A 21978-nucleotide genomic window follows, 5' to 3' on the forward strand; every position below is an offset into this window, starting at 1 on the left:
GTGCTTGCTAATCCAAAAGAGATTAACTTGATCACAAACATCAGGACGAACCTTAAGCTGTGTACACTCGTCTCTGCGAAAACCTCAAGAGTTTCTTTGTCTATATTGAATGGATTTTGTTTTGTTGACTGTATTTAATACTTGATACTGGATCTTTTTCTTGGTCTTGACACTAATAACCTTTATCAGTATATGACTGATTTTCATCTTTTGTCGTCCTGTCTCTAATCTGGATTTTGACAACACTGACCTTTTCAGTGCAATACGTTGGTTGTACACACGTGCAGTGGTTTGACATTATCAGTGTTTAGTCACAATTCACAAGCACAGTAGTTTTTTGTTTTTTTTTGCTATGATGTCCTCAGGTGCCATTATAAAAAACAGTTCTCAGTAAAATTGAGTTAAAGTTGAAATTTGATTTGCTGCACACAAAGAGGCTGAGAGTTAGGGTGAAGTTTGTATCTGATGTTAAAATTAAATTACTTTTGTTTTTCATTTGATCAAGTCCAGTCAAAACTCGTCCAAACCGTGACTCCACCATGTGCCCCTCCCCCTCCTCTGCACACATGCACAAAAAACAGATAGAACTTTTTGTTTACATTTCACAACTTGTTCTGTTTTTTTTTTTATTATTATTTGCACACTCGCACAGATAAATAACAGTTTTCCTTGAAGCAAACAAACCACATTGGTCTAAAGATCCACTCACTGAGCTCTATAGAACAGGGGCTGTATCCACAAAGCTGCTAAGAATAAGAGCATTGAAGCAGGATTATTGTTGAAGTCACTTAGTCACATGAACACTTCAGGTTGATTGCGTTGGTAAAATGCTCTACCACTATTCACGAGAGGTTCATTTCATGAATACAGACCGAAAACTATAGAGGTAAAATGTTTAAACCACCATTTGGTCCAAAATGCATATTTCACAAATTTATGTTTTAACACAACCCACAGACACACAAACACACACACACTCTCCCTCCACGGTGAACCATGATACCGTCAGTGTTTCTGGTCCGGAGTCATTATGGTAGGAGACAGTTTACAAAGATCCGTATTGCTGTCGATAATAACCGCTCACATCAATCACAGGTCTACTCTGGTTTCACATTCAACATGTTGTTTACGTATGATTTAGCTTATGAGTCTATAAAAGCACTTGTTGTCCTTGGGGGCGTCTGGGCTCAGCTTCCAGTCCGAGATACACACAGTGTAAGAGATGATGGTCGATTCAGAGACAGAGCTGCAGGGCTACAATGTGGAATGTTTGCAAACTACGTTAGGAGTCATTGCTTGTGCTGCTTCTACGAGCACAGAGACAGTGTGGAATCACATCAGACTGTACCTGCTTTCAGTAACTGATCTTTATGTCCGTTTCCCCGGCCTTCCCTATGTGTCTGTCCCCTGTGGGGCTAACCTGAGCTGGTCTGTGTTCACCTAAGATGGCAGCGATGAGGGCCTCCGGTGCAGTCACTCCACTACCTGGAGACACAGGACTGCGAGGACTGAGCGGGCTGATGGACGGAGACTGCACAGTGTTGGGGGACACCAGCCGTTCCTTCTTAGCAGTGGAGCAGGGTGAGCGGCTTGGCGTCTGTCCGTCTTTGGAGCGAGGGCAGAGGCTGAGGCCCTGTAAGGAGGGGAGGGGGTTGGAGGAGAGTGTCGGGACCGCCGGGCTGCGGCTGCGCCGGTGGCGATGATGGGCTTTTCCTGTTTTAGGACTCGGGCTACGGGAGCTTGGGACCAGCAGGACGAGGGTGCTGTCGTCTTCTGAGCTGACTTCAGAGCTGTCGGAGCGATGCATGGTGGGACTGTGGACTGGTATCCTGATCTGCAAAGGATGGAGGATTCAAAGGGAATAAAATTCATAAGCAGGGCTGCTAACAGAAGACGTCACACAATGCAGAAAAGTTACAAGCCGAAGTCATCTTTCAAAATATCACATAAGTATAAGTACAAATGAATTATCACCTGAACGGGTGTTGACAATCCAACGATACTGTTCATATTATTGCTGTAGTAGCCCATGAGGTATTCACAATCGTCTTTGGGCAAATCTTCCTCTGAAAACGTCACCTGGAGAGAAACAGAGTGGTAAAGAACTCAGCGTGAGTTCCTCTGTGGCAAAAAATCCATCAGAGAGGTTCAGTATGTGACCAACCTGTGATATGTGCTCTCCCTTGGCCCACACGTACGCCTGGTAGTCTTTGTGATGCCTGAATCTGACCTGTGCAGAGAGAACAGAAGAACCTAACTGTAACATAACAAAGATCTTTGCAGGGGTGAATGTGGATTTGAGTGAATGAAAGATCACCTTATATATTGCCACCCAGTCCCACGAGCTGCGCTGATAAGTAGATGCATATGTGAATTTGACTGTGGCATCGGAGACTTTACACCACTCCTTATTGACCTGCAGCTCCACCAGGGGCACAGCCACCTTGAATGGGAACTAGAGGAAAACGGGATAAATAGGAGAAAAAAACGTGAAGAAGAATCAAACTGTGCAAAGTGAAGAAGTAACTGAGACAGTTGATTGAGAAAATGTGTAAAACAGTGTCTCACATGCAGGGAGAACAGGGCAGAAACAGGCTTGTGGTCGCTGATGGTGTAGCTCACGTGACTTCGGTACGTGTGCTGCGTCACTTTGGTTGCCCCACCGAGCCACGAGGTCAGACCCCGCTGTAGTGCTGCATTGTGGGAAGGGGCCGGGGAGCCGGTGCGTCGGAGGCGCCAGAGGATGCGATCCGTCCAGGCAGGTTTCCTCTTCTTTGTACTGACACACACGGAAACAAGAGAGACAGAATCTCTATAAGGCCTCACTTTTAATAAGAAAACCTACTAATTACATCTTGTGATGGAGGTGGCTGAACAAACCTGGTGTCGTACGTATGAGTGCCCACATCAAACTTGTAGGTCGGGGCAAAATTGAGTGGCCCCTCTATGAAGCCCTCCAGGATGGGCTCTGTGTTTTTAGCCATGTTGAGCTGTGGAGGTTGAGGACAGCAGGGTTAAAATATGCACTACAGCAGCGCCCTCTGTTGGTGGAGGTGTGCGGGACAAACAGGTCTTCCAGAAGAGCCCCCCTCCGTGAACAAGGGGGATGTTTCCTCACCTGATCCCGCTCCCACAGAAGAGGCAGCTTGTTGCTGTCGATGGCACATTTCACCACATGGATGTCGTAGTCTTCGATGCGGAAATTTAGATCTCCAAACCAAAACACCACACTGGAGGCAGGAAAAACACACAAAGAGACGTTTTACTAACTCGAGATGCATAAAAAACACATAGGGAGACCCATAACCTTTATTACATAACATAACCTCCTAAGATTCGTAAATAATTGGTGAATGCAAATTCAAAGAATAAAACGTAAATAAAACAATGCAGCCTTCAATTAAATGCCAATCTGTGTCAAGTTATTTTAAAGGCTTGTTACTTTATTGAGCGACTCAGATTTCTCAAACCTTAAAAAGCATGAATACTTTAATGCAATAGAGTCGCAGTTAAAAAAAAAAAATCTTGCAAAGTTAAAGATAGTGAAAAGAAAGACCGGGCTCTGCCCCAATTTTAATGAGTTCTTCCCTGACTCACAACAAATCACATGACTAAGTTTTGTGGTAATCCATCCATTAGTTTTTGCAAGTTCCCTAACACACAATGAATGACTGCCGGGCATGTATTTGTCAATGAAAAGCTGACTAATGGTTTGCACTTTCTATGGGTGGTAAAAAGATTGTGTAACATTGTCGTCACCCACTCGTGGTCCAGCACACCAGTGGCATTGCCGCCTTCAAACTGCTGCTGCTGCAGGATGCTCTCAAAGTCCTCCATCCGCTGCTCCAGGTTCCTCATGTGAGCCGGCAGGTGACAGTTGAGGAAGCACAACGGGTGTCCGAACACCGTCATCCTCGCACTGACACCCCCTTTATTCCCCTGAGAGCGAGAGGAGAGACACAAACACATCCTGTCCTTATTCACATTTAAATAAACACTGAGCGCATGTATCAACCAGATCTGTGTGCGGGGTACAAGGTCGTGTTTTCATGTTTTGCTGCCGTGTGGAGTCAAAGAACCGGAGCGCGAGACAGCCCGCTGCTGCACTGCCCTCAAAGAGAAGGAGACTGCACCAGCAGCAGCCAGGGGTGATGCTGACATCAACACGCACAGGAAGGTCACAGGCTGACATATGCACCCACACGTGCGTGCGCCTGCCGGCAGGAGGGGGCACGCACGCCACCTTTCAACACCCCATCCCTCCCAAAGCCCTCTTACTGAACCCGCCACACATGTACCGACGCAATAAATCTCTGAGCGGCTCTCTTCGATGTGCAGCACGTACCCAGTATCCCCCAAGTCCTGTGCGTGTGCTCTCCGTCTGCACGCCTCGGAGGAACGGAAGATGGCAGAATTTAGAGAAAACCAGCAGCAGCACTCCCTGCATTCGCTGGGACGCCACCTAACAGATGGGAGGGATGAGAATAACAAACGAATGAGCAATCCATGGCACAAAAAGGGGTCAGGGTGAAAAGAGATCTCAGGTATGGGAGATATGAGTAGCAACATCTTTAACCGACCAGAACGTATCCGAAAGGGCTGAGTGTGTCCATGCACAGCTCGCTCCACTGGTCCGAGAACAGAGCATCCTTCAGCCTCTTGTTGATCATGGAGTTCACCTCCTGGAGTCTGGACGGTGCCAGGAAAGCAGAGTCACGTCGTGAAACAAGTGAGGATGAAACTTTTTTAGGACAGGACAGTGATGTGTAACGGGAGCACAGATGACTGAGTGGGCACCGTGTCCCTGGCACCGCTGAGTCTGCTGGGAATACTTGCTTACCCGATGATAAACACGTCGACGCTCCCATCTGAAACATTTGGTCCGAACAGGGAGGTGATGTCATCCGGCGGGACAGCTGAGCCCACGTTCCATGTGACGATGTACACCCTGTCAGGAGAGGAGATGGTGGAAATGGCTGCATTAGATTTAATTTGTGTAGAGGCTGAGAGAGAGAGGACGTAATCCTCAGGGATGAAGCTTTCATCAGCCTCTCTGTGTATGGAAAAAAAAAAGATAAGCACAATTAAGCACCTCTCTGTACCTCGATGATGACTAAGTATTTCACGTGTGTGTGTGTGTGTGTGTGTATGGGTGAGAGACAGAGATGGCTCTAATTGCTCTCCTACAAAACTGACCAATCAGCTACTCTGTAATAACACATATCAGGCCTGTAGCTTTATATTTTTATTCGTGATTAATCCGTCCATCTTCTTAACTAATTGTTTTGTATTTAAAGTGTAAGAAATTGTGATGAGGTGACATTGAATAATAAATTCACTAGTAATCAAGTTAAGACCTGTTTGATTTGTTATTGTCCTTTATCAATGTTATTGTATACTTGTGTCTAGTTTTTGCTGTTTTCAGTTTTGATTATTACAGTTTCAGCTTCTCGATGACTTGTGTGTATTAATCTAACACAGTTTGACATTTGTACTGTACTATCCGCTTGTCAATCATCTGTAGAGAACTTCACTTGCATGTGGTGCGGTGCTACACTAATAAAGTTTGAGTGTATTAAATTAAACCCATTGTTACTGGTCTACAACTTTCTATATAAACCCGAGACATACAGTATGTGAAGAGAATGTGTAACAGTCGGACGTGCAGAAGGCTTCTGCCGTCCCGACACCTTACTCGAACATTTTCACCTTCGTATAAACACAGGTCTATGAATTCAAAAGGTTTTTACAAGCTGACATTGTTTATAGTTGAGGAACAACAGAAGTATAAGCCTCTGGGACGGCTGCCAACAAAATGTGGCCGTGTTGCCCTGTCAGATTCACAAAGCTCTTATTGAACTGTGCCGCCTTGATTCATGTGTCATGGTCTGGCTCACGTCAACATCCTACCCACCGACTGCAGGGCGGCTTCTGTAGCTTCTGTGCAAAACAGGGATCGGCCCAGTCTCAGGGGTAAAAGCACAGAATCGTTTAATCTGACAGAAGCTCCAGTAGGTCTGATAAAGTGCTTTAATCAACGTGTTAATATTAGTCTCACCTGAAGTCATTGTTCTCTCCTGCCGGCTTCTCTGGCTGCACTTGGCTCTGTGTTGGACACACGGGTGAGGGGCTCCTCTGTGACTGACCACCGGGGCCTGGTTTGGGGCTGAGGCAGGCGGGTGGGAGAGGGCTGGGTGAGGGACTCAGGTAAGGCTGGCTGGTGTAAGACTGAGGACTCTGAGGACTGTGGAGCGGGAGGGAGGACTCAGTCTGCGGCAGGACGTTGGCACTCTGAGGTCCTGGGATGTAAACGGGGATCAAATCTATTTCCTTGGAGGGGTCCGCTGAGATCCTGTTCGGCTTCGGAGCAGGTTTAGTCCCGAGGGCGGTCGGTCTCGGCCGGCTTATGCTCGTCAGCGTCGGAGCGGACCCAGTGCTTGTGTGGCCGGCCTGTGACGGTTCTGTCACTCTCACGGGTGGAACCGGGGACTGGACGGGGCTCAGTCCAGACTTTGGTTTGCTGATGAGAGCTGGCTCCTGGATTGCAAGCTGTGGAGGTAAACCTGGACTGGCTGCGAGTACCAGACAGGGTCCAGGCTGCACTTCGACCCCACATGGGTCAGTGCTGATTTGTTTGTGCCGCATGCGATCCATCGACCTGAAACATGAAATAAGTTTAAAAAAAACAAAAACAAGACAGGATTCGTTTGCAGCCAAAAGGACAGGCATGACTTTTGTGTAATTTTTTTTCTTCTGCTGTCACAAAACCTCTACTTTTATCAGTGCAACAGTGAAGGATGCAGTCTCTTTCTCTGATGTTCCGATGAGCAGGCAACAGGGCTGAGGACCTAACGTGAAGTCTTCCTAACCTGGGTTACATCATTGTGGCTCAGAAGCCTTATTTACCCCCCTGACCCTTTATACCAAGCAGGAGAAAGGTTTGGTCCTTTTGGGATGATATGAGCTTGACTGTGGTTTGATCTCTCTCTCTCACTTCAGAGAAGGGGGGGGGGATGCATGCGATTGGACGATGAGAGCTGAAGATAGACAGAGGACATCAGACAATGTCAACAGATCCTGGATAGGTCACAAGATAGAGGATATGCCTCACATGACAGGAGGACATGGAGCATCCCACCATTTTGTTACCCCCCCACAGAGAAATTAAACACCGCTTTTAAAGTATTCATGACATGCAAATGAAAAAAGCTCTTTGTGTCTGGTAAATCCACCTGACCACAGTTCTGAAATAATCTGCAAATCAAAAGCAGGGAATGGTAACGGTTCGAGTTTGGTGTTAGATCTACTTTTTTTTTAAGTGGGAACTTTCAGAGCTTGAATACCTGAGGACTTGTGGGCCTGATTCATATTTTAGAACCCAGTGCATGAGCCTGCGAGTCTGAATGACAGCTCCGTTATCCACAGCCTGGACTGAGCGGCACCACAGTGAAAACACCAAGTCCGGGACAGGAGCTGCGGTGTCTTCGCAGGTCTCCTGAAAACACGTCTTACCTTTCATGCGTTTTTCTTATTTCCAAGGTGAACCGCAAAGGTGATCTCACAAGCGCACCGAGGGGCGAAGCATCAGTCTCCCCCCCAGTCAACGCGACAGCACGGGGGAGAGAGCGAGCGAAAGAGAGGGGCAGGCGAGGGCAGGGTCGGTTGTTTTCCGGTCCGGGGACACACCGGATCCGGGGACGGATGGATGGGACCCGTCGGTGCCGTGGACAGCGGTCGACTCCGTCACGGTGCACGGACCCGCTCCTCCTCGCCGCTCCGCCGGGCTGTCAGGACAGGAGGAGGCGCTCGCTGGTGCTGGACTCGTGCATGTTGATGTGTGTGCCACGACACGGCAGCTGATTATTCCTCATCCCACTAATCATGTGCGTCTACGGCAGATGGACGGCGATGCGGTGCGCTTTTCTGCCAGAAGCATCCCGCCCGCACTTCCTGCACACCGGCACCGTACCCACAACCCACCGGGCGCGCTCACGGTGCACCCCATCCCCCCTCTCTCTCTCTATCTCTCTCTCGCCTTCACATCACACACTCTCACACACACACACACACACGCACACACACACACACACACACACACACACACATGCACGTCTCTCGATAGTTGTGAGGACACACGTTGGCATGATGCTTTCCTAGCCCCTTACCCTTACATCACAATTAAATGCCTAAACTTAACCCTAAACCTGAACCGTATTCTAAACCTAACCATCACAACTAAATGCCTAATCTTAATCTTAACCTTTACCCTAACCCTAATCTAAAGCAAATTCTAAGCTTAACCCCAAAACCAAGGACCTGCCAAAATGTCCTCACAATGACAGTATTGAACAAAAATTGGCCCTAACAACTATGGATAGACACGTATGTACTTCTATCTTAACGAGGACACTCATTGGCATAATGCATTCCCTTGCCCCTTACCCTAACCTTAACAATCCAAACTACATGCCTAGCCCTAACCCTAATTCTAACTCTGACCCTTAATCCAAGTCTGAACCCTCAACCAGTCCAATGAAAAAGTAAGGACCAGTCAAAATGTCCTCACTCTGCAGGGTCTCTATGCCTAAAATGGTCCTCACAAATATATTAGTACAGTAACACACACACACACACACACACACCTATTATTAGAATGAACTGATCATCTGTCCCATATCAGTGACACATCAATCTGGTATCGGTGCGTCACTGATGGGGAGAATTGATCAGCATGAGTATAAATGAAGCTTCACTCTGGCGAGGCGCTCACGGGGCGCAACAACACAGACACCATAAACGATCTAATGCGATCAATAAAACAACACAATAAAACCATCAGATGTTATTTGCATTTGTGCTAGTACGTTGTAAAGTTACCTTTTGCAGAGATTGTTTTGAAAGTATGTTCATTAAATATACATTTTGAAGCATCATGTTAATATGGTGAGTTGTTTCCTGATTCCTCAAGTCCCCTTGTGCTGCAATGCATGGTTTTCAGCCTCAACATTTATTAGGCTACTATTTAATGCAGTGGCTCTACTCAATATATGCAAGTGTTTTTTAAGATTCGCTTATTTATAATTAAAAGTTTTAAAATAATAAGTTATTGAGCAGGATTTCATTGTAAGCTATGCATATGTCCATGAGTCTGTGTCGAGAGAAGCTGGTGCAGTAATTCCATGAAGCCGCCCTATTAAAGGGACATTCCAGATGATACAGTTGTGGGCCCCAGAAAGGTTTGCAAGACAGGATTTGGGTTAAAAATCTCAAAATCCCTGATGACATCACAAGGGTCATTATCAGTACCTCAACAACAACAGACACAGAAAACATCATACAAAGGACAAAACTAGAAAGTGGAATTATGAAAGCAAGTTTTTTCAGGCTGTGTTTATTCACTTTGTTAGTGGAGTGCCCATTAATTTATCCCATAATCATTCACCACACATTTATACCACTCACACAAGGTGTTGGTGGATATGTTCAAAATAAATCTATTCCCTCCAATGTACTTTTCTGACTATATTATGAATTATGAATTTATCAATGAACATAACATCTGATATCTCAAGAGAAACTGCGTAATAATGAAATGGATACGTAGTAAATCTGTCTTGGCCCTAGGGCATCATCATAACATTTGTTCCCAGATTCTCCATGGCCCTGACTGGGATTAATGCAGATGTGTAATCTCAGTGGAATGTACTGATCCTAAGCACCATCTGTCCACTGAGAGCACACAGCCAACCATAAGTCCCTGCTAACACACACACACACACACACACACACACACACACACACACAGTACAAATACGTTAGGCACTTTACATTCATGTTCGTATGGGGCATCAGAGCTGAACACTTAACCTTTTACCCCTTGGCAAACTGACAAGAGTGCATGATATAATCTTTTGACCTCATCTTGTGCTATAATCTGTGTTTCGATTGAAATTCCATCGAGTCATGCATGGCTGTGTCTGAGTGTCCCCGGAGTCTACGGCTTCTTTTTGGTTTTCACCAGGCCTTTCTCCACCAGGCAGCGGTAAAACTCCTGGATGTATGTGTACACACACTTCCAGTCGGGCTCTTTCATCCGGACTAAATCATCAGGGTCCAGCAGAGGGGGGCAGCCTGCCAGCCTCCTGCAGGCAGAGAGCGAGAGTCACTGACAAACGACTCAAGGCAAACAATGACACCAAACTGTAACGCCACTTTGTCCTTATTTGCGATTTACTACCGGAGCTCATTCCAGACAAGATACTTCTCAATGGTCATATAAGGAGTGAGCGCTCACTCTGCAGTGTCGAAAGCCAGCTGGAAGTTTTCCCTGGGCTTGTTGGGGTTGAGGATGGAGTACTCGAACGCATCGGGGAAGAACCGGTGCACTAAGGCGCAAAAGGCTATACCGTCTTTCCAGCTTGAGGAGAAGTTCTGGATTTTCACCCCCTGTTTCATACACCAGAGTCAGTTTAGGAGAAATGGTGGAAAAGAGTGAGCCATAAGGGACAGAGCTATGTATAGCTCCACAGGGCAATAAGAGAGTCTGGGCATATTTACCTCATATGGCTCTGTTTTGGCCCTGCACCAATCCAGAAGCATCTGTTTGACATTTTTAGCGTTGGGTACTGCAGCAGCAGCAGGACATGTCTGGACCGGGGCTGCAGCAGGACTGGTCTTGCTGAGGAGAGGACACGGAGATGTATCACAGATATTCAGGATTTAGCAAATGTTACTTTAAGCAGAGTAAATGTCCCCCCCAACCTTTTGGGTGAATGAGGTCACTAAATAAATATACAAGACGACTGCGATGGATTACATTTGCAATGTAGTAAACAAACAGCTAAGGCAACAACTTCCATTTTAAAAGTTGCCAAACAATAAAATTCATGACATGGAAGAATAAATTTCCCCTCTAAGACTGAGAAATGATGGAGAAATGGTCAGAATGAGAAGGTTTAGTTTTCTGAGCTGGTAACAAATCAGGCATTGCTGTATATAACCCATTGATCAGATTCCATGATGCCTATGTCAGTTGGATGGAAGTTGGATTACATAGCAATTGGTAATTATTGTTGTGTGTCTACACGATTCCTTTCTCTGTGCACATATGATTTTATAATCATCCTTTTTACAGTTAATGCAAAACTGACCACGCAAAAATGTTCATGTGCCGATATGTGACTCACCTGCCTCCTGTCCTGTTGAAGGGAGCGGAGGCTGATGGAGAGGACTGACCTGTCGGTTCTAAAAAGAGAATATCAGCAACAGTTAAACATTAAGTATAACAAATTCATAGGCAACAGCGGTGTGAGAGATTATCTGTATTAATCTGACTCACTGTTTGTTGATGGCTGCTGGTTCATGGACGCTCTGCCTGTGCTAACTGCTGAGCCGGTCTTTGCTCCTTTGCCGAGGCCCTGCTGCCTCAGGTCCTGCTGCCTCGACCCTCGCTCCTGCTCCCGTTTATCTGATCACAGACGGTTGGAGAGTTTAGAAAGCAGGCAAAGCCTCAGAGGAGAATGTGGTTAGACGTCCTCAGCGTTTACCTCTCTTTTTCTTCAGCAGGTCTCTTAATGCAGCACGAATCATTCGTCTCTGGTCGAAATCTGCTGCGTCGTCCAGCTAGAATAGTAAAAAAAAAAAAGGAAACCTCTAGAGTGCCAAGCTATTAATTCTCACCGAGCCCTTCAAACACTTTGGTCAAATGATCACCACGTTTCCATGACACTCTGGTGAGAGATCAATCGCTGGCTCACCATCTTGTTGAGAACCTCTTCATCTTCTACAGCAGCCAGTTCCTCACTCGTCACTGCAGCCGATCCACCGTCTGTTTTTTCCTCCATGTCTGAGAGGCAACACACATATACACGCTTGACATTTTAAAAGTTGACTCTGACTTTTCTGACATTCAAATGGAACAACTTGGATTCAGAAATCAAAACATTCATCAGGACTGGATGTGTCTGAATCACTTAAACAGACCAGATAGTGCTCCGGTGTTTACACTGAATAACCCAACAGCATAAAAGCCTGCATCTGTTCTAGTCGCAGTCTTCAAATATAAACAGTTGTGTGAGTCTTGACAGAAACATACTGAGCGTCCATGCAAAACGAAATGTGTTTGTATTAGTGAAGTAGCGCTCAGTGTATCTCAGCAACAGGCTGAGTGCAGCAGAGACGGAGCAAAAGCACGTACAAATATAGTAATGTAGTGGAACGAGAGCAAAACGACAAGCATCTGATAACAGCGTGAAACTATGTGCTCAGACACAGAGGAGAACGAGATGATTCAAACCTTAAAAACACAAGATTTGGGACAATAATGCAAAATAAAATGTGGATTTAATGGTTGTGGTTTTGGTTGTGTGCTGAGGTGCAGTGTCACTCACCTGTTGATGGGGTCTAGTGAGTCTCTGGGCTCCTCAGACGTCTTCAGCGCACTTGTCTTGCAGGGCTGTGAGAGCTGAGGTCTGACATCAGACCTCTCACCACAGCGCGGGATTCCTGTTTGGAGAGCGAGAGGAGGTCGCGCACGAGAACCACCCAAGATGGGAAGAAGGTGCAGGAGGAGGAGGAGGAGAAGGAGGAGGAGGAAGAGGAAGGAACACATCAGGTCCAGGTCCATCAGTCTCGCCTCCTCTGGCCACTGCATCCTGGATGGATGATGTAATGTGAAACTTAATCGGGCCTTCCCTCAGCCACACTCTGTGTTTTTTTTTAGTTGTTCACACATTTGGCTTGGTCACAGTTCGTTTGAAGGAGTCGGCTGCGGGAGAATAATTTAGTGAGAAATGAAGGATTTAACAAAGGGGAAAAACTCTGAGCGCTGCCTTATTCAGGCAGAAATACTGACCAGTGAACTTTGTTTAGAGACAAAGGAATTTGTAAAAGTGAGCACACACACACACACACACACACACACACACACACACACTCACACACACATCCATAGACACACACAAACACACACACACACAAGCACACTAGCTATAAGTCACAGAGTGTCCTCAGGACAACCCCCCTCAGTCTGTCTATGCAGGTGGTGAAACAGAACATTTTGTCTCCAGAGATCTCGGGACATTGGGTCTGTCCTGTCTGTCTTTTGCCGCCTTTGTAGATGTTAGTATTTTCTCTTGTTGTATCATCTGTCCTCATCTCAAACCACAGTGGCTATGGCCCTCGGTGTCTTGACCTTAATGACACTGTGACATTTTCTTAAGTGATGCTTGAATAAGCCAGAACTCTTCTCTCTTCATGAGGGAGACGTATGAAAGTATATGATCCATTCCAAGAACTAAAAGTTTTCTGAAGTGCAGGGATCCCCCACACATCATCAGTCCTGTCTCTAAAGCAGAGGAGCAGATAAATCAGAAATCAGATAAACAGTGCCACTCAGTGGGGAAAATGCATAACCACTTCAAAATAAACAATTGAGCTTCAATGGGCTTTTTTCTCAACATTTCACTTGTCATATTAAGAAAGAGCGAATTACTCGATTATAACCAACATAAACAATTCCAGGATCTTAATACTGAGAAGCTCAACTGGATTCAGTCAATTTTTTTTTTTTTTCATAATTTTCTACATGTTCTGATAGGATAAAAAGTATTCTTTTTCAAGATATGATTAATTATATCATTTATGAATTAAATATGAACAAAGATGAAATCCTGCTTTTCTGTGATGATTGTTTTTTTCTTTTGTACTGTTGGTCAGACACAACTGCTATTTAAAAGATGTCATCATTTCACCCATACCATACTATTTTCTATTATTTTAGACATTTTATATAAAAAACAGTTAATAATTTGATAAACTCGCAGTCAATTTTGATGACAATAATTGTAACTTGCAGCCTTGAAGGGAACTTTAATTTGTAATAAATGTCATCGAAGCGTAATTGATGCTTTATGTACAAATTCGAAATTGCTTTGAAATGTCAAGATTTATAAACATTGGTGTAAGTCATTAACAGTAATATGGTGTGAGACAGTGGTGGTAATTCATGTAAACAGCAACTCTGACTCAGTTATGAGGTGTTTGTTATTGTTTATTGTACCAGTCAGTTTATTTGTATTCAAGCAATTGGGGATCATGTGAATCGTCCATATGTCTAATCAGAAGCATACTCTCGCCTGCTGTTGGCATTCAAAGTATTCCCAAACAATTCAACAAAAAAGAAAAAAAGAGAGATTGTTTCACTCCTTCCTCTTCTACAGTGTGTCCAAATAAGGCATGAGGCAAACAATTCGTTCTTGAACCAGTGTAGCTTAAACCAACCATATATTACTATAAAATACATAAATATCATAAAATAACTATTTACATCCAACTAGCTTTGCAAACAATCAAAAACCAATATATATATATACACAAGAACCGTAGGCTCTGAAGACACAGGCGTCTTCTCACCATGTCAGTGCAACTGTTGCTTCGCCCCACACTCATTATTTCCTCAACATGAAATCCTTGAGACTTGCCCGACACCAGACTGAGAGTGTAAAACTGAAAATGAATTTAAAATCTGTTTTAAAATATGCTGATATCTGTGCTCAAGTGACTCTGTTGACACATTATAACCAAACATCCACAGGCTGGTTTAGAGTGGTGGTTGAAAACCTGCTTGCTCTCCATCCAATAATTAATAATAAACAAACACAGGGGCATGAGGTCGTATTTAACAGATGAGGTATTCAATAATGTTAAACCCACAAAACCAATCATCAAACAGCAGAATAAAAGCACTTCATATCTTTCTTACATTTTCCACTGACTGGGGATTAATTAAAGATTAGGTTCAAATATTAATTCTCAATTACTAACAATGCTCAGGAAAATGAAATTTGAAGAATGGCACTATTGAAATACATTTTAAGTCTGCGATAAGTCTGCGATATATATTTATATATATCAACTAAAGATCTTTCACTATACAATCCTAAATAAAGTTATTCTTATGGCAAAGTATACAGAGGGTATGAAAAGTGTCAAAAACAAAAACACACTTAGAAGTATGGCTTCGTTGTTGTTGTCGAAATGAACTAGAGATGACTGACGACCATGTTCCCTCACTGAAGGAACCAGTTATTCAAAGTAAACATTTGGCATACCATATATGTTGGAGGGAGTATGAGGGACGTCATGCTTATCATACCTGACTTTTTTCTCTAGAGAGGTATAGAAGAGGCCAGAGCAATCGATAAATTCACGAATGCATGTAAAAGACACTTGAGAACAAAAATGTACAGCATTATTAAGCCAATGATTGTTATAGTCACTCAAAAATAAATATTCTCTCCTACAGAAATATTTAAAAGGGGTTTCAAATGAAAGCACTTACAGAGAGAAAACATAACACTGTCCAGCAGGAGTCAGCCTTTTGTCAAGATGTGCTGTATAACCAACTTTGTGTCACTTGCTAAATCTACACTCAACAGAAGACAGTGGCGGGGATGGAAGAAGCTACCTGAAAGGTCGGCTCGGTCTTCTCTTTTCTCGTCACCCCCAGGGGAACGAGTGACAGCTAAAGTGGAGTGACACTCCTTAGAGAACTCGTGGAGCTAATTATCGAGCTGCGGCGAAAGACTGGAGTAATTGGACTAATTCTACTGGGAGAGACCTTCCTCTCAAGCTGGGAGGAGCAGAAGATCTCGGCCTTAATTGGGCAGCGACAGGCGAGGTTCAGAGGGGGAGAACAAAACACAGAGCTCGGGCCTCTTCTTAAAAATGTGCTTCAGTGGAGGAGAAGAGGCGTCTCATTGCACAGGTATGTTGGCTTTGACAGTTGTAACAGCCACAACTGCAGTGTCCTTATTTGACAAGCTTCCTGCATCTCATATCAACAAAAACATGAAATCAAATGTTTTAAAAAAAGCTGCCAAACAACCCTGGTCCCCTACCATGACAGGGCCAGGTGAATGTCAGATAAAAGTACCATATATATACTTTTTTCTTTCTTACTAAAAATAGTGCCCACTCTGAGGCTAACAATGTCCACGTCAGCCACTGAAGATCCTTGATTAGAGCCCTCTATTAATGAGACTATTTCACAGTGTAGTGTGAGTAATGGTGTGGATACCCCGTGAGGTACTGACCAGTTTAGTGTGCTCTTGCATGCATATACCGACACAGGTTAGGTACAGATGAAGGAGGGAAGTTAACCATCACCGTGAGAAATAAAAGGCAAACTTCTCTTCTCTGAGGCCTGGAGTTCTGTGTGACCAGAGGAGAGATAAATTGGAACAGTGTGGAAGTAAAAAATAATAAACTTGAAATAAAAGATTCGTAACATCATTAGTTTTAATGGCCTTATAAGGTCACACTCCCTCCAGCCAGGGTTTTTAGCTATTTTTTCCCCTTCAGCATATTACTCTCTCCTTCATCTTTTCACCTTAGTCTATCTTGTCTTCATCTTTGCCGTCGGATCTCTGCTGATGATACGTTGGTTCAGACGCACAAGATTCCTCTCCACATGCACCGTGACCGTCCACCTGTCCGGACACTTTCGCTTTGGCCTTGTGTGCGTCAAAACAGCTGACGATGAACTCAGAGTTCTGATAGATGAGCATGCCGGACAGCGTCAACACCACTCCCGCGCAGCTGAGGGCGGACAGTTCGCTGCCGAAGAGCAGCTGGGACAACAGCAGGTTCCCCACCACGCTCAGGTTGCCCAGGATGTGCAGGGTGACGGCCGAGGTGAGCGTGATGACGCAGGAGCTGGCCAGGTTGTACATGACTGAGCCCAGGCAGCTGAGCAGGATGAAGACCCACAGGTGGCGGTCGTAATGCATGGGCGATTCCATCAGAGTCCAGTTCTCTAAGGCCAGAGCCGCCACGGTCAAGATGCAGAAGCTAGGAATGGACATCAGGTAGAGCAGGAACACAGAGTTGATTTTCTCTTCCTGAAGTAGGATGCCTGATTTAACAAAGACACATACAAAGAAGTTATAAACATGACTGGAATGGAATTTTTGAGACTTACAGAAAACAAACACACTCTTCTGGGTTGAGGTGATGTAACAGAAAGTTATTGTGTTTTTCTAGTCAAAATAACAGCAGCAGAGTTCAAAAAGGCGAGAGTGAACCCCGAAGTGGACAGATAGCAAGAAATGGACTTATGCAAAACTCCTGTTTGAAAACTATAAAATGCCTTCATGTCTGGACACACTTCTTTATATGAAGGTCATATATATATATATATAAGGTAAAGTGGTGAAGCAGCTCTAATGCTGTTCACAGATAGTAAACACAGACCGAGGCATTGACTCCTTTAACCTTTAAACTAAACACATCTGAAGTGTGTCAGAAAAATAGCCTGAGGGGAAACTGTTAACAACAACAAGCGAGAGAGGGTTAAAATAGCTCTTTGAAACTTGAGACAACATCTCAGAGCCAGATTGGATCCTCAGGATTGATTTTAAGTGTTGGATTAAAAATAAAAGAAATGTGTAGCAACTTTCCTTCGCTGGACCTTGTTTTTAAATTCTGCTCGAAAGGAGGTCATAATCTTCCCTCCATGTTCTTTCTCATTAAGGCATTGCATTAAATAAAGCAGGTAACCTTCTGAACAAATTTGCTAGTAGCTATAGTAAAGTATTTGAGGATTTAAAAAGATAAACCTATGGAAACAAGCTCTGTACCTCGAGGTCCGGAGTCTGCTCCTGTATAATCTAACTAATTAAAGAGTGGGCCTCATTATATTTTTAGAAACTCATATCTCATCTTTCTTCTCTGACAACTACAGTGTTATTAAGCCTCATGACATTAAAGTGACTAATCCACTGCACAGACGCACATATTAAAGCAACTACGACAACAAATGCTTCCCTGAGAGCGGAGGACATTTGAATAATTGAGAAGTGATGGCAAACCATGTGATGTCAATTCAAGAGTCTCTTTCCAAGAAAGGTTCACTTCAGCTGTGGCCACATCTTAATTCTCGCCATGTTTTCAACCTCTGCCTTGGAGGTCATGTTTTCCTCCCTGTCTGCTTGTTTGTCTGACAAAGGGATTTCCATGAAACTTGGTAAAAGGATGAGACATGGGCCAAGAATTAACTAATTCAGTTTTGGGATGGATTCAGACAAATGGCTGGATCCAGGAGATTTTTACTTTCTCGAACTTTGCGAGAATTTTCATGGATTCTCAAGTGAATAATTCATGAATCTTGATGGGAAAAAGTTAGCTTGAATGAATTTAAGGGTGTTTTTGCGGAAGCTTTGGCAGAGGTAAGCACTCTACTAACAATACTGCACACCATGGAGTCCTGGGTACATATAATAAACAACAGATAACTGTCAATGAATTTCAAGATGAGGTCTCTGGGCCACCTCGTTTGTTTATTTTGAAAACCGGAAATTAATTCCGGTTAATTACCGAATAATTAGTTGGTAACAAAGAGAAACTTGAAAAATATGCTTGCTTCATGACGATTGCTTCATGGAAGCAGCTGTAACAAGAAGTTTAGGCGTTCTAAAGACTCCTGTCCCTCAACAAACAAGAGAAGCATTCATGCTCAACTGATCAGCATGTCATTTGGATATACGGAACCTCTGGCAGTTATACCTCATGAACACATACACATTTTTTATTATGTTTCCCTGGTAACCAGAAAATGTGCAACTGTGACATTCCAGCGTAATGTGTGGGTGTTACTGGACCCAAGAGTGATTCACCGAAACACTAAAAAGTTCCAGGACCACAGACCGCTGTGGCGTCCGGGGGAAAACACTAAAATATCCTCTGATGTCATGAGGAATTTTTCCAGTTTAAAAATAATTTGAACTACCTCGGAGGATTAGCTTCCACAGCCTGGTGTTGACCTACAGGACAGAAAACAGGGAGCTGGCCCAGTAAAGAGGTACTCACTCTGCTGAATGGACTTGACACCCCTCAACATGGTCGCAGCAAACACAAAGAAGCAGCCGGTCTGGTCGTACTGGACCTCCCCCATGATGCTGAAGGAGGCTCCCAGGCAGATGGGCATCATGGCTGTGTATTTGAGGATGTGATGGTGCTTGCCCAGTATCAGGGCGGAGATGGCGAGAGTGAAGAGCGGAGTGGTCGTGTAGATCATCTGTGCAAACGACAGCTGGACCTGGTTCAGGCCCATGTTCCCGAAGGCGATACTAGCGCAAAATGTCAGACTCAACAGGAACACCTTGCACTTGGCGTTGGTGGTCAGTTCCTTCTCTGCAGCACCTTTCTGGTGGATCACCCGCAGCTTGATGAGCCCGTAGTCCACCACTATGGCTGTGAGCATGTGCAGGGCGGACAGCAGCAGCGGGTACCTGAAGTTGTACACGGCAAAAATCCATTTGTTGAGGCTGGAGATGGTGGTGCCCGTCACCAGCCACACGATCACAGCTGTCAGCAGATGGAGCATCTCCGCAGGGGGCCGCCTCCTGCCTCCCTCCCGCAGAGTCGCCTCGCATTTGGAGAAGCCATCGGCGCTGATCATGTTCGCATCATGGTCCTCCCTGAAAGGCAAACACATGTTGAATCCTCGGCTCTCGCCCCAGACTGTGAGGTAAACATCGCAGCCGGTTTCCTCCTCCTCGAGGCTGCGCCGCTTTGTTGCTCAGCAAACCTGCATCAACTCGGCGCCGCCCACAGACACGTGTTACCAGTTTGCATGACAGACTGGTTGTGTAACTTAGCCCAGGTCGTGCTGGAACAGGAAGAGAGCAACGGCGGAGGGGAGGGAACCGTTCGGGGCGGGTTGGACAAATAGAACCAAAACGCGCCTTCCTCTCCACAGATATATATAACAGGTTATTACCCTGGTCCGCTGCGATGGACTGACTGTGACGGGACGATGCACCTAACACCACCCAGAGCAGGGTAGTAAACACCAGGGGGCAACTCCTCCACTGTAACCAAATACCACACACACGACTGGGTGCAGTTCAATGGAGTTGTGGTTTGAACCTCCCCTTTAAATAGCAGCTTACTTCAGGTCCGGAGATTCTGAGATTCCCATTTCCCAGAAACGACACAACAACACGAACACGGTGCAGCAGAAGAGGCAGCGGTGGCTCAGACGCGATGTGTTCATTCGATCACACTTGCTGTCTAACGGCGGAGAACCGGCATTTTGTTTGTTTGCTTAAAAGAAGTGGTGAGGCGCGTAAAGCTCGCCTGACCTCTGCGACGGACTGCCAGCGAACACCGGGCAGCCAAACCCGCGTTCCTGCTTCACGCTAACGTTAGCAGCTAGCTCCCGTCCGGTTGCTAACGATCAAAAACAAAGCTGGCCATAGGCGGCCGTTACTCCCGGTCTGACCCGGTGTTGGCTCCCGTTCAACGGGCGACACGTTAGCAGTCTCCCCGCTGAGCTGCGTCATCTTTACCTTGTTCTCTGACGAGTCCATTGACCGCATTGACTGCAGCATCAGCCCTCCAAAGGAACAAGTCTCCGCCGCTTGGTCAGCCGAGCCGAGCCGGAGCGATCGCGCTTCGCTGTCATTGGCTGGTGCGTTTAAAGAGCCACGACCCTTCAGAGACCTGCAGCGGAGTTTGGAGCCTCCAGCAGGTCTGGAAACATCATCATCCAGCGACACAATGTGACCCGGTCATCACTCAGGTCGAGGAACGAGCAGGATGTAGCACGATAATAATGGTTCCCTATTAAAAAAATGCGAGACTTAGAGGGATAGTTCAACCCAAAATGAAACAAATCCCTCATTATCTGCTCACCACTGTGCCCATGGGGGGTGGGTGAAGTGGTACGGTCCACAAAACAAAGTTCAGGGGTAAAAAGTGTTGCAGCCAACCCAAATCCAATACAATTGAATTAAATGGCGACCACTTCTTTAAACGTAATAAAACATGTCATATTGTATTGCATGTATTTCGCCTAAATGTCCTCTAGTATTCTCAGCGAGAGTAGATGAGTGAATTTTCCTTTTTTAAGTGAACTTACCCTTTAAAGTTACACTTCAATAAAGCACCAGCTAACCATCCAATTGGAGACTTTCAATTTTTAAGGCTAAAGTTCCCAAAATAACTGTCAGAGACATGTGACCCCCAAAAGAACATTTATATGAGCCAGTTCACGAAAACAATCACCCACGTGCACATGAATGCAAACTAAGTGTAAACCAACCTGTTAAAACTGAAGCTGTCTCAATCAAACTCTAGAGGCGTGGAGACAAGGACAATCAGAAGGTTGAAGATTCTTTGCATGGTTTATTTTAAATTACCTACTTTTTAAAAATCTTTTGGAACATTTAAGGATCAAACAACAATTGTTTTTATTGTTGTTTTTATTATGGAAATAATCTTGCGACCCTCTGGGTCCCGACCCTGGTTTGGAAAACATTGCTTCAGTGCACCGGCTTTACTTACTAGACATTTTCGAGACTCATTTCCACTTCCTTTTTAAGTATAAATCATCGTAACAACTCATTGTCGAACTGGCTGATCTAAGTCAGTCTCATCCATTGCATCGTCCATAAAAATCTATTTAACCTGCAGTTTTTCTTTAGTGAATTATAAAGTGAGTTGACAGCAGTTTGGAGAAGAAAGAGACAGTTATTGGTCTTAAGGACTCATGACAGACACTGACACTCGTAACGTCTTATGCATCATCTGTCCGTGGGGACTTGAAAGATTTGACAGTAAACAACCACACAGTGACAAGTTAATGTTTTTATTTGAGCTCAAAAAGTTTTCTCGGCCTTTGGGCCCAAAATGTTGAGTTCACATCATGTAGTCCACGTTACAGTTAGCTAGGTGAAGAGGCTTCTCACTACAGAGGCGCTAGAGCCCTCTCATACCATGCATAGCTATATATTGTCATGGAAACCTTGGAATTTATGTAGCATTTGCTGACGTCTGCATGTAAACATGATGTTGTGCTTATTTTTATCATCAATATTTTATATTCACTGTATCTTATAAACTCAAGTTCCTCATTTAATTCCCCAACATCACAGGAACTTGTATATGATATTGACAAATAGTTAAAATAGTGAC

General features: G+C 44.8%; 3 protein-coding genes across 4 annotated transcripts; all 3 read right to left on the bottom strand.

The window, feature by feature from the left end:
* Positions 1-622: 622 nt before the first annotated feature.
* LOC133974603 (inositol polyphosphate 5-phosphatase K) lies at positions 623-6654 on the bottom strand. The gene is made up of 12 exons (XM_062412233.1): positions 6059-6654; positions 4841-4948; positions 4581-4689; positions 4346-4462; positions 3764-3939; positions 3119-3230; positions 2881-2990; positions 2569-2779; positions 2318-2455; positions 2165-2230; positions 1975-2079; positions 623-1834 (listed from the first exon to the last, which is right to left on the bottom strand). The coding sequence occupies exons 1-12, from the start codon at positions 6652-6654 to the stop codon at positions 1355-1357; spliced, it is 2328 nt and encodes a 775-aa protein (XP_062268217.1). The 3' UTR covers positions 623-1354.
* A 2733-nt stretch (positions 6655-9387) lies between these two features.
* On the bottom strand, positions 9388-12636 carry smtna (smoothelin a). The gene is made up of 8 exons (XM_062412234.1): positions 12390-12636; positions 11757-11845; positions 11547-11622; positions 11339-11467; positions 11187-11244; positions 10558-10678; positions 10295-10446; positions 9388-10142 (listed from the first exon to the last, which is right to left on the bottom strand). The coding sequence occupies exons 2-8, from the start codon at positions 11841-11843 to the stop codon at positions 9995-9997; spliced, it is 771 nt and encodes a 256-aa protein (XP_062268218.1). The 5' UTR covers positions 11844-11845; positions 12390-12636; the 3' UTR covers positions 9388-9994.
* Positions 12637-13989: 1353 nt separating this feature from the next.
* On the bottom strand, positions 13990-20439 carry slc35e4 (solute carrier family 35 member E4). Of its 2 annotated transcripts, XM_062413443.1 has the most exons (3): positions 20352-20439; positions 18868-19478; positions 13990-16915 (listed from the first exon to the last, which is right to left on the bottom strand). In XM_062413443.1, exons 2-3 carry the CDS (start codon positions 19457-19459, stop codon positions 16392-16394), a joined length of 1116 nt encoding a protein of 371 aa, XP_062269427.1. In that variant the 5' UTR covers positions 19460-19478; positions 20352-20439; the 3' UTR covers positions 13990-16391. The 2 variants fall into 2 exon arrangements, with proteins under 2 accessions (XP_062269427.1, XP_062269426.1); XM_062413442.1 differs by lacking the exon at positions 20352-20439 and having other exon boundaries at positions 18868-19531.
* Positions 20440-21978: the final 1539 nt, after the last annotated feature.

The sequence above is a fragment of the Platichthys flesus genome, chromosome 19 (assembly GCF_949316205.1).
Source record: "Platichthys flesus chromosome 19, fPlaFle2.1, whole genome shotgun sequence".
Classification (NCBI taxonomy): Eukaryota; Metazoa; Chordata; class Actinopteri; order Pleuronectiformes; family Pleuronectidae; genus Platichthys; species Platichthys flesus.

Excerpts from the sequence above, each read along its gene's own strand:
- LOC133974603 (XM_062412233.1), bottom strand. The coding sequence starts at position 6,654 with ATGGATCGCATGCGGCACAAACAAATCAGCACTGACCCATGTGGGGTC. Across the intron at positions 4,949-6,058 it reads GGAGAGAACAATGACTTCAG|GGTGTACATCGTCACATGGA; the intron begins GTGAGACTAATA and ends CTCTCCTGACAG. Across the intron at positions 3,940-4,345 it reads CAGGACTTGGGGGATACTGG|GGGAATAAAGGGGGTGTCAG; the intron begins GTACGTGCTGCA and ends TCTCGCTCTCAG.
- slc35e4 (XM_062413442.1), bottom strand. The coding sequence starts at position 19,495 with ATGTGTTTGCCTTTCAGGGAGGACCATGATGCGAACATGATCAGCGCC. Across the intron at positions 16,916-18,867 it reads TGTCAAGTCCATTCAGCAGA|GCATCCTACTTCAGGAAGAG; the intron begins GTGAGTACCTCT and ends TTGTTAAATCAG.
- smtna (XM_062412234.1), bottom strand. The coding sequence starts at position 11,843 with ATGGAGGAAAAAACAGACGGTGGATCGGCTGCAGTGACGAGTGAGGAA. Across the intron at positions 10,447-10,557 it reads CCAAAACAGAGCCATATGAG|GGGGTGAAAATCCAGAACTT; the intron begins GTAAATATGCCC and ends TGTATGAAACAG. Across the intron at positions 10,143-10,294 it reads CTGGCTTTCGACACTGCAGA|GAGGCTGGCAGGCTGCCCCC; the intron begins GTGAGCGCTCAC and ends CTCTGCCTGCAG.